The 12,138-nt window shown below is 42.7% G+C and overlaps 1 protein-coding gene across 22 annotated transcripts in view; it reads right to left on the bottom strand.

Annotated features, from left to right (window-relative positions):
• CASK (calcium/calmodulin dependent serine protein kinase) overlaps positions 1-12,138 on the bottom strand; it is a 294,102-nt gene that overhangs the window by 170,928 nt on the left and 111,036 nt on the right. For all 22 annotated transcript variants that reach the window (XM_034423848.3, XM_034423849.3, XM_034423852.3 and 19 more), the window contains one exon: positions 463-568. In XM_034423848.3, coding sequence (XP_034279739.1) covers positions 463-568 — 106 coding nt within the window. The remainder of the gene's footprint in view (positions 1-462; positions 569-12,138) is intronic.

Raw genomic sequence — 12,138 nt, 5'->3', positions numbered from 1 at the left:
TGCACAGGACTCTGCTGCTTGCTGCAAAAAGAGGTAAATTGCTGGAGCAGATTTTTTTTTTCCTTGTGCTAATCAAGCTATGCTGAAAATGAAAATGAAAGTAAAGCAGGCTGTTTGCTGCAACGAGGCAAAATTACTCAGAGGCAGAGGGAGATTTCTTTTTCTTCTTTTCCTCACCAAAAAAGGTAGGTGCGTCTTATACTCCAGTACATCTTATACTCCGAAAAATACGGTAATTTAAAGGACATTATTCTCTTCCCTAACTGATCACATTATTCTCCTCTGGTCAGATATAACTATGGTAGTTACAATTTGAACAGAATATGCAAATAATGATTACACATAATACACATATTTATTTATGCACACATATACACATGTACAAATTACAATGTGAAAACCATACGTGGCATTCTAGAATAACTGAAAATCTCAAAAAAATATGAGGAATTTAAAACTTACAATTCAAAAACCATATATAGCATTCCATCAGAACTATAGGTCTCCAAAAGTTCAACAATGTGAGGATGTTTCAGCATGTGACAGATACTTGCTTCCCTCTTCAGATCTGTTTGAAGACAGTAATTTCTGTATCATTAAACATCATAACAAAAGTAACAAGGATGATATATTCCTAATTATATTCTTATAATTAAATATTTGCTGTAACATTAGTTTTAAATGCTTGCAAAAGTTTTGACAATTGAATATTATATAACCATACAGCTATTTTATGGCAATTCAATATGTAATACACAATGGCATAATATAAATATTAACTAGCACATGTATAAGAAATTAAGAAGATACAGTATATTTTGTTCCATAAGACACACTTTTTTGTCCCCCAAAGTGGGTGGAAATGGCTGTGCATTTCCATATTGCGTCACAGACCAGGCCGTGGTGGCGGCAGGGGGGGAGGAGGTTGGTGCGGCGGTGGCAACAGGCAGCAGTGACGAAAGGCGGTTTGATTGGGCTCCCGGAATACCACTGATCAGCGATATCGTGCGGCAAACGGCGGCAATCCCTGCCGCCTGGAACAGCTGATCGGCAGTATTCTGGGAGGCTGATTCAACCGTTGATAGGTGGTGGTGATATTTGGGGAATGCTGACGAAGGCTCCAGTGTTCCCTGGCAGAGGCAGCAGACACAGAGGAGGCAGCAATAGTGCCGTTTCTGGTCAGCCAGCCTGCTGATTGGCAGAGCTACGGGAGGCCGGGATCCAGCTGTCACTTAGCTGACTGATGGTGGCTGCAATGGAGAGGAACACTGATGAGCCACGTGCTGGAGCTGCTCCTAGCACTGTGATGGCAAATTTATGGCACGCGTGCCAGAGGTGGCATACAGAGCCCTCTGTGCGGGCACTCGCGCTGTTGCCAGCTGGTCTTTGGGTTTCCGGCACTCCAGCCAGCTGGTTTTCTGGTGCTCCGGCGCACGTGCGTGCACGTTCCAGTTTGGGCACTCGGTGCCGAAAAGATTCGCCCTCACTGCCCTAGCAGAATAAGAGATTTTCTGGTTTTGTTCTTTTCTAGTGCATAAGTTATTTTAGCTATCTATACAACATATATTTCTACATCTAAATGGCTGTTTTACAGCGTAAGGTAGTCCTTGAATTACAATCATTTGTTTAGCGACCATTAAAAGTTATAATGGCACTGAAAAAAATGAGTTATGGTAGTACGCACTCTCATGACTGTCATAGCATCTCCACAGTCACACGATAAAAATTTGAGTGCTTAGCAACTTGGATGTATTTATGATGATTGCAGCAACCTGGGGTCATGTGACCTTTCCAATCAGCTTCTGGCAATCATAGTCCATGCAGGAAGCTAGATTTACTTAACAAAAGTGGCAAAAAAACCTTTGTACAATTAACTACCTTGCTTAGCAACAAAAATTCTGGTCCCAATTATGGTTGTACAAGTTGGGATTACCTGTACATGTTTATATAGATACATGAATTATTGGAATATCACACATTTGAATATTCAGTCACAATCAATTTTTAATTGATTAAACCAGAGTTTGGTAGCAACATGGTGGCTTCTCTCCTTTGTGGTTTTCAAATACTTGGGAATATTTTATTTTACCTCCACCACAATCAACATCAGCTATAGCACCAGTTCATTCTCAGTAATCCAACTACTCTGTACAAATCCAACCTTGTATCAGTTCTGGATATTTGGGAGAAAATACAGGTAGTCCTCAATTTATGAGCATTTGTTTAACATCAATTTGAAGTTATGATAGCACTGAACAAAGTAATCCCAAAGTTACAACCGTTGCACCACCCTCATGGTCACATGATAGTGATTTAGGCACTTGGCAACTGGCTCACATTTATGATGGTTACAGCATCCTGCAGTCACGTGATCACAATTTGTGAACTTCTGAGACAATTTCTGACAAGCAAAGTCAATGGGGAATCTAGATGTGCTTAACCGCTTAATGACCATGTGAATTAGTTAATGTCCATGGCAAAAAAAAATAGTAAAATTGGATATAATGATGCCCCACTTACTGACTGTACCACTTATCAATGAATTTCCCAGTTCCAATTATTATCATAAGTTGAGGACTACTTACAAACTATATATGATCCAGCACAAATACATGTAGTCTCTGGCAGAGCAGCACTTTATTCACATTAATCAACCAATTCTACTCACTGGACAAATAGTACTGGTACATTTCTTAGGAAACTGAGATGCATGTTTATCCTGAGGCTGACCGCTTAACTCGTATTTTTTGTATTTCCCTCTTCCTTTCCCCCAAACCACAGAATTTCACTTCCTAAACTGCTTTTCTTTGCTCTGATTAGTTAATTAACATCTTTTTGGCTTGCACTGCTATCTGAAATTGGCACGATTCTAATCAATTTCATCCCCAAAGCTTCCTTTTGTATCCTAAGAAGCCAGAAGCACCATGCCAAGGCATTCTTTTCAATATGTATTCCCCACTGTTTGCTTGCTTACCGGTATTCTTTTGTAATCTCTTCCTTTCCAATGAGTATAATACAAACATTGTTTCCCCTTGCTAATTATCCCAGAACCAAGCTGAGGATTCCAAAGGGTGGGGAGAGTGGGGAAAAAGGTTTATATGATTTACACCTTTTTCCCAGCTTCCTCATGAGTCATGTTCCAGAACATGAACTTTCCCTGGCATTAGGACTCACCCAGCTGACTGAGGTCGTATCCTGCTAATATTGTAAGTATTTAGGGGCAATTTATTAAGTAAACTTTTTAAAGCTTTATTAAAGTCCTGGAGTTTCTGTTGGTGTTCTTTAGTATCCATTCTGCAAATTCTAAATTAAATGTTGACATGCAGATTAACATAAACAATATACATCCAGGATTCCTGTTTCAAAGAAATCAATACAAAATAAGATAATGCCATAATCAAGGCATTAATGTTAGGCATTAATCCACAACTGAAAGATGTGTAACTACTAGTACTGTTACTTCTTCCATGAATAAGATTGTAACTGCTAAATGTGATAATCCCTAGCTAATTCATTTGTTCATTCATTCTTGCTTTTTTAAAAAAAACCTATGTTCAATTAATTAGGCTTTTCTCAGAATTTTGTGATAGCCAACTATTGCAATTTACTTATATGTAAATGATGCCACTGACTACTGAAATCTTTTGATAGTCTACAGTAGTTACATTTTAATTTGTTAAACCAAAAAGGATTTAAACTACCAAGTAAACTACTATTCAAAATGATTTGTTTCAAAAAAAGCAATAAAAAGATAATCATCTAAATTCATCAGGAATAGCATTTTCAGAATCCTGTGATGGGTAGAAATAAAGTAAGACCCCAAGTTAAAAGGAGATTAATCCACTCCAATTAACTTTCTTGAATGATGTCAATTATCAAATACAATGGCTCAATATAGTTCCAGCACTCTGTGACTATGCTACTCAAATTTGGTTGAAGAATAGTGATTCCCCCCCACCCCCTTTCTTTGAAAAAGGTGGGAATAGAAGCAGCAAACTCCTGGGAGGCAAACAACTCTTAAATTCACCCCCCAAAGAAAATAAATGCCTCAACTCATAACACTAATATTGGACTAGTTGGTGTAGAATATTGGTGGCAATTTCGGCTGCTTGTCATTTGTTTGGTACATCTTAATGACAGAAATCCCCCTGTGACTATTCTCATACTCACTGTTCAACACAAAGAATAGTTTGGATAAAAAAAATCCCTTTCCTGAAATTCTATTGTGGCTTTCAGAAGTTTGGGAGATTAATGATTACTAGAATGATTACGTCAATATTTTAGATGGGCCTTGCAAAGACAAAGAGAGATGCTGATTCAAAATTCAGACAAGTGAATATAACAGTGTCAACGTTGAGTTACTAAGAGAAAAAGTAGGTAATAATCTGGGTAATAATCAAAATTATTCTTTTGAAATAAAAAATTAATAACAACTAGATACAATTGTTTTGCTTCTACAAATACTTTTATAAACTGGAACTTTAAATCATATAGTCTGGACTTATACTATTATGGGGCTGACAGCAACAGGACTGCTGATATGACCACTGTTTCACTGCAGTTTCTGCAGAAGTACTTTCCATGCATATATAGGCAGACAGCTTTCAAAATGCTACATGAACCTTCCAGAGGATGAGACTGCTTTAAAATTGTGAAGAAGAATGTCACTCACACTAACACAATTTTCAGAGTGGCATTTTGGAATGTTTTGTACAGCCTAATGAACATGTTCTGCTTGGGTCTTACGCAGCATTTGCAATCTATCAAAACATTAAAAAATGGAAACTTTTGTATATAGAAGACCAGCCAAAAGTATTAAACAATATTTGAAGGATGAATTTCTATGCAACTTGCAGCAATAGATTAATGTGGGCAATCTGTCAACAACTGATGATGACCAAGATGGTGACCAAGAGCAAACTGTTTGAGGTTGGAAGATTTACTTGCTTGCCCATCATTGCTTACTGCTTGCTTTGCAGAGGATGCCTGTCCCAGAGGAAGCTTTCTTGCTCCCCAGAGTTTCCTTCCTTCTGAGCTACTGGCTCACCAGAGAAGCAAATGGCAGTGCGGCCGATCTGAAAGAACACTGACTAACTGGCCCAAGGAACATCAGAGGAGCAATTGATAGACAGACTTACTTCAACCTGGATTCTGGATTTATGTCCCATGAAGAAAGCAGAGCCATGGGTGTGTGTGTGTCCTCTGGTGGGCTAGATGTGGGTCTTCCTTCCATGGGGAAGAGATGGGGAAATGATTTACATATGCCAGCTGGGTGTCATCAGTAGTGATTCTATGGGATTGGTATTTGGCAAAGGCTAGTAAAGCCGCTATGAATAATTTGCAAAATAAAAAGGCGGAACACAAACTAACAAACCTATAGTTTTGAAGGCTTGTAAAGCTTCTTTGAGTTATTTGTAAAATAATAAAGGCAGAATATAAATACATAAATACATGCATACATACAGTAGTGGCCAAAATTGCGGAAACCTTTTGGGAAGAGTGTATTTTCTAAAATTAGCTAATAACACCACTTTTCTTTGGAGTAGTACCATAAAATTATATATCAATGGAAAGATAATTTATTTTATTTATTTATTTATTTATTTTATTATACTTATATGCCACCCTTCTCCCAAAGGACTCGGGGCGGCTCACCAAATAAACAATAGAAACAATAAAAATAACTACTAAAATCAATACTAAAATCTCCCAATTAAAATTACCCAACAGATCAGCAAATTTGTTGGAAAAGCCATGTCTTCAGGTCACGGCAGAAAGAGCAGAAGTCGGGGGCCGTCCAGAGCTCCGTGGGTAACCCATTCCAGAGGGTCAGTGCGGCCACAGAGAATGCCTTCATCCTGGGCGCCACCAGCCGACACTGTCTGGCCGATGGCACCCGGAGGAGGGCTGTCCTATGTGAGCGCACAGGGCGGTGGGAGGCAGGCAGAAGATGGTCCTGCAAATACCCCGGGCCCATACCCTATAGGGCTTTATAGGTAAGTACCAGCACCATGAAGTGGATCCGAGGGACCACCGGTAACCAGTGCAGCTCGCGCAGGAGAGGTGTAACATGGGAGTAATGGGAAGCTTCTGTAACAACCCGCGCGGCCGCATTCTGGACCAGCTGGAGCCTCCAGGTACACCCCAAGGGCAGCCCCATGTAGAGGGCATTGCAGTAGTCCAAACGGGATATAACAAGAGCTTGGGTGACTGTACGGAGGGCATCCCTGTCTAGGAAAGGGTGTAACTGGCACACCAGGCGAACCCTGTGCAAAAGCCCCCCTGGTCACGGTAGTCAGATGGTCCACTAAGGACAGCCGCGAGTCCAGGAGGATGCCTAATTATGAGCCCTTTCAGAGGGAGTAAGCAACTCCCCTCCCATCAAGAGCGAAGGGGTCACTAGACCATGAGATGCCGGCAACCACAGCCACTCCATCTTGGAGGGGTTGAGTCTGAGCCTGTTCCTACCCATCCAGACCTGCACCACCTCCAGGCACTCAGACATCACGGAAAGGGCATCCCTGGGTTGGTCGGGGTGGAGATGTACAACTGGGTATCAACAGCATACTGATGATATCTCACCCCAAAACTATGAATGATCTCACCCAGCGGCTTCATATAGATGTTAAAGAGCAGGGGGGAGAGAACCGACCCCTGAGGCACCCCACAAGTGAGGGGCTTCGGGGAGGATCTCTGCCCCCCCGCCCAAACAAACTGCGTGCGACCCGAGAGGTAGGAGGAGAACCACTGCAAAACAGTGCCCCCTACCCCTAGCCCCCCGAGTCATCGCAGTAGGATACCATGGTCAATGGTATCAAAAGCCGCTGAGAGGTCAAGTAGGAGGATCCTCTCCTCTCCCCTTCTCTCCCTCAGGCTGGCCCCATAGAAGCCTCTCCCCCTTCTCTCCCTCAGCCTTGCCCCATAGAAGCCTCTCTCCTTCTCTCCCTCAGCCTTGCCCCACAGAAACGTCTCCTATCCTATCCCCTTCTCTCCCTCAGGCTTTCTAGCCCCTTCTCTCCATGAGGCTTGCCCCACAGAAGCCTGTCCTATGCTATTCCATTCTCTCCAGAGTTATTTTCAAGGTGGGAGGGGGAGTAGAACCTCTAACTAATTAGCATCAGAGCGTGTTATAATAATATAGGAAATACTAATGCTCTGATGGTTACTTTGAAAAATCCTTTCTTAGTGAGCACCTAGAAGCCAAGAGGAACTATGTGGCAAATTTCAAGTTTGTCGGCTTTACAGTTCTGGAGATTTCATGATTAATGCATGAGTGGTTTTCGCTTTTATATATATAGAAGATACAGGAAAGCAAAGAGGCATGAAAAATAAAACACTCTGTTTCTGTGTTGTATTATTGCAGACATAACTAAGATAGAAAAACTATCAAAGGACAGAGCCCTCCCAGGAATCTAACCCAGTGAGAGGAAGCTCTCAACCAGAAGGTTATGATAGTGGTGTTCCTCTGATGTTCACCCTCAACGAATATCATTCAGTAGCATACTCTCTCTGTATTTAAAGATTTCATATATAGTAGTTAGCAGTAGATACTCTTAGTCTCAATTGCTCCAATAATCATTTATAATTATCTATATGCTTAATAAGCCCTAGCATGTTTTTATGCATGTGCCTAATATAAGCCCTACCCCCAAAATAAGCCCTACTTAAGTGCCTACCCACCCACCCACCCATTCCATCTGGTTGTTCATGGTGCCGCCAACATGAGGTGAGGCAAGGGGGGTGGAGCTGCCCCACGCACCCCTTACCGGCTTACCTCAGGGCCCACACAGCCAGGCCATCCATACCCCAACAACTGCCTTGTGGCCAAGGCACTGGCGTGTCACTCAGCCTACTCCTCCATTGCAACCGTGAGCAAGCAGAAATGGGCCAGTGGACACATGGGGTCCTACGGGACACAGCTGCCAGAGCCGCCACCATGAATCGAGGCAGATGTCAGGATGTGGATGCCTGGCTGCGGGGCCCCTGAGGTAAGCTGATGTGGGGCATGTGAGGCAGCTGCACCCCTTGCCTCAGGGCAGCGGCACTGGCATACCGTGCAGCCTCCTGCCCCGCCGCAAGCAAGCAGAAGAAGTGGGCCTCCCGTACGGGGGGGGATACATCCCCCCAAAATAAGCCCTTATTTTGGAGCCCAAAAGAAAATAAGGCTGGGTCTTATTTTCAGGGAAACACAGGTGTATAAATATATCTTCCTAAATTGTACTTAGAAAACTCTGACAAAACTCGCAAGTTACACTTTCATACAAAAAGTAGTCTTACTCCTTGATATTTTTGGAGATCCTTTTTGAGTTAAGGCATATTTGAAAAAAAATCCCCAATTTTCTCTAATAAAACAAGAAAAAATCCTGAAAATATAAAAAAATAACTATAAAATATGTAAATAAAAATTAAAATAATGAATCTATTAAGACAAGGTGCACATTCATCCCAATCCCTTGTTTTAGAAACAGGAAGAGTTCTATTAACAGAGCATTGCAGTTCACATAGAAAATGTACTCTCGTGTAAAAGACAAAGATTTGTCTTAGTACTAGCAAACTTCAGTTTTTAGAATCAAAAGACCTTCAAGAGGATTTTTTAAAAAGTTCATTCTCAGAATAAGAATACTGAATGTAGTGGTTAGTTAAAAATGAGACTGAATAGGCAATGAGCCTTTTTGTTTTCTCTTTTTTCTCTTCTTTTTCTTACTTCTCTTGCTACAATATGAACTATTCAGGAGACAAAGACAAAATATATAACATTTTATTATGTTCATTGTTTAGTCTTTCTTTATCTCTTTTCGGATGATTGACAGACTTAAGAAATTCCAGATTTCTTAAGGTCTGCAGCTTATATTTTTATAGTAAAATTTAAATTATTTCTATTATATTGTTAAAGTTATTGTTCAGTTAATAAACAAAACTAGTGTATAAGTATACTTTTACATGCAATAAATATATCGAAAAACCATTTGGAGACTAAACATACTATGCATAATTTTATGTACTTAATGTAGCAAAGAAAATCACCATCAGTAAGCACTGTTGTTCCAATTATGTTGTTCAAATTCCAAGAATCTATAGACTAGAAATTGTTTTTCTATATAAAGTTGAAGGTTAACTATTCCTCATGTTTTCTGACTTTTTGGGCCTAGTAAATTACAATTAATACAGCCTTGGCTTCCAAGGAGAAATTTTACCTTAAGAATCCCATATACTACCAAGAGGGGAATGGTTTGATTGTCTAAATATATATAGTTTAAATATAATACTTGTGATTTGTAGTTTTTAAAAATATAATACAATGTTATTAATTTTGTTGGGAAGTAATTATATTCAATAGGTCTGTCATGACATAATTTAAAAACACAATTGTATCACTACTTCCCTCTGATCCTGGCATACATAGCATGTGATAAGCAACATTAGAAGAATCTCAAAAAACAGAGCTTATGTATGTATTAGAACTAAGCTAATCTCCAAATATTCCATTAGTAAGAGAAGAGACGTTGTACTTACTGAACGTTCCTTCTCGGTGCGCTGCAGGTGAGCCCAAGCATTGGGTTCAACTCCTTCTGATTGGTCTGATACTGAGTTGCAAAAACTTTGGCCACGCCCCTCCTTCCAGCTGAGCCTCAGTTTTTTCAACGAACCTCAGCTCTGGAGAAGACATAGTCCAAGTGAAGAACAACCACTCCTGGACCCCAGACCATGTCAAACCAGGGTGGGATTGGACTCACCTGCAGCGCACCGAGAAAGAATGTTCAGTAAGTATGTCTCTTCTCCTGTGCGCTGCTTGGTGAGTCCAAGCATTGGGATATACCCAAGCTAAATCAATGTTGGGTGGGAGATAGAACGGTCCCAGGTCCCCTCGGCCGGCAGGATGCGCTGTAACACTCGTCTCCCAAATGTTTCCTCTGCAGAAGCAAAAACGTCCAACTTCTAATTTCGCACTAAGGGAGAAGGCGAAGACCACGTGGCTGCCCTGCAAATTTCCAGGATCGAAGCTTGAGTGGCCCAAACTGCCATAGTGGCCGCACTTCTGGTGGAGTGTGCGGTGATACGGCATGGAGTGGGCCAAGCTTGATGCTCATAGGCCAATGCAATACAAGCTTTAAGCCAACATCCAATGGTGGAAGGTGATACTTTCTTACCCACTGACCTGGGCTGGAATGAGACAAACAAGGCTTCTGAGCATCTGAAGGAAGCAGTCCATTTAATGTATTTCCGCAAAGCCCTGCGAACATCTAAAGTATGTCAGCGCTTCTCCCATGGATGCCTGGGATTCGGGCAGAAGTCTGGCAGAATAGCTTCCTGTGCTCGGTGAAACCATGTATTGACTTTTGGGACAAAAGTCGGGTCCAAACGGAGGATGACTCTATTCAGATGGAAAATACACAGTCTGAATGCACCGAAAGAGCTGCCAGCTCCGAAATCCTGCGCGCCGATGTAATTGCAACGAGGAAGGCAACTTTAAATGTATAAAGTCTGAGGCTGGCAGATCTCAAGGGCTCGAACTGAGGTAACATCAGTGCCTGCAACATGAGCGACAAGTCCCAGGTCGGATATCTGTGGACAGTCGGGGGTAAAAGGTTGGATACCCCTCTCAGAAAGGTATGTACCCTCGGGTGTTGTGAAAGGGGTACTGTACCATCGCCTGGCAGAATGGTGGCCAAGGCCGTGACCTGCTTGTGAAGACTGTTGGTTGACAATCCCTTATCCAGACCAAGCTGCAAAAAGTCCAGTATCTGTGGAACTGCTGCTGATGTGGGAACTATCTTCACCTTGGCACACCAGTGACAAAAGGAAGTCCAAGTGGCCTCATATATTCTGTTTGTAGATGCTTTGCGGGAGGTCAGCATCATAGAAATCACCTTGCTTGAAAATTGGTCTCTCCTGAGGATCTCCTGTTCAAGAGCCAAACGGCCCACTGCAGCCATTGAGGGTCCGGGTGCTGAAGGGCTGTTTGGCTGAGGAATACCTCGCTTGGTGGCAGTTGCCAGGGACAACCCCTGGACAGCGACATCAGATCCGCAAACCATGGCCTTCGTGGCCAGTGAGGTGCCACCAGTGAGGTCCGCTCCTTCGTCCAAAACCCTCCTAATGACCCCTGGTATTGGGGTATCGGAGGAAACCCATACAATAGCCCGGCTGGCCATGACCAAGGAAGAGCGTTGACCCCCTCAGCTGTTGGTGTCTGGAATCGTGAAAAAAATCTTGGAAGTTGAGTGTTGTGAGGGCTGGCAAACAAGTCCAGAACCGGCATCCCAAAGCGGTCCGTAATCTGGTGAAACAGGTCTGGGTGGAGCATCCATTCGGACTGGTCGATAGTTGTTTGGCTCAACCAGTCCGCTTGGGTGTTGGAGATGCTGGAGATGTGCTCCGCCTTCAATGACAACAGATGTTTCTCCGACCAATGGCATAACTCCTTGGCCTCACGCATCAGAATCCTGGAGTGAGATCCCCCTTGCCTGTTGACATGCGCTTTGGCCGTCACATTGTCTGTCAAGAGAAGTACGTGCTGTTTGTATAAGTCCGATTGAAAGTGACTAAGCGCCAGATGAGCTGCTCTCAGTTCCAGCCAGTTGATGTCATTGCGTAAATCTTGCTGAGACCACTGGCCTTGGGCCAATTTGGAATTCAGCTACGCTCCCCAGCCGAATAAGCTGGCGTCCGATGTCAGCACCTGTCTGGGAGGATCTTGAAACAGACACCCCTCCTTCATGGCCACCAACGTTCACCAGGATAGAGAGTGAAGAACCTGCCTGGGTACTCTGATTTTGGCCGTTGAATTGCTCTGGCTTGCCCTCTGGCTGGATAGAAGGAGCCATTGTAGAGCCCGTGAATGCAACCAAGCTCAAGGGACTATAGCTAGGCAGGATATCATCTTCCCTAATATGCGGGAGAGTAGAGCAAGGGAACTAAATCCAGGGACCTGACCTGTCCTACCATTTTCCTTATGCTGTCTATTCTCTCCTGGGACAGGAAGACCTGAGATAATCGAGTGTCTATCACCGCTCCTAGGTGAGTTAATCCGGTAGACGGTGTCAATTGGCTCTTTTCCCAGTTCACAGAAAAACCATGAGCCTGGAGAGTCTGGATCATGAAGTGAAGGTCCTGTTCTGCCTGCTCTAGGGACAACAG

The sequence above is a fragment of the Pantherophis guttatus genome, chromosome 5 (assembly GCF_059756535.1).
Source record: "Pantherophis guttatus breed Tessera chromosome 5, ASM5975653v1, whole genome shotgun sequence".
Lineage (NCBI taxonomy): Eukaryota > Metazoa > Chordata > Lepidosauria > Squamata > Colubridae > Pantherophis > Pantherophis guttatus.
The sequence above is the reverse complement of the archived record's forward strand: the minus strand, read 5'-3'. Positions and strand labels throughout refer to the sequence as shown.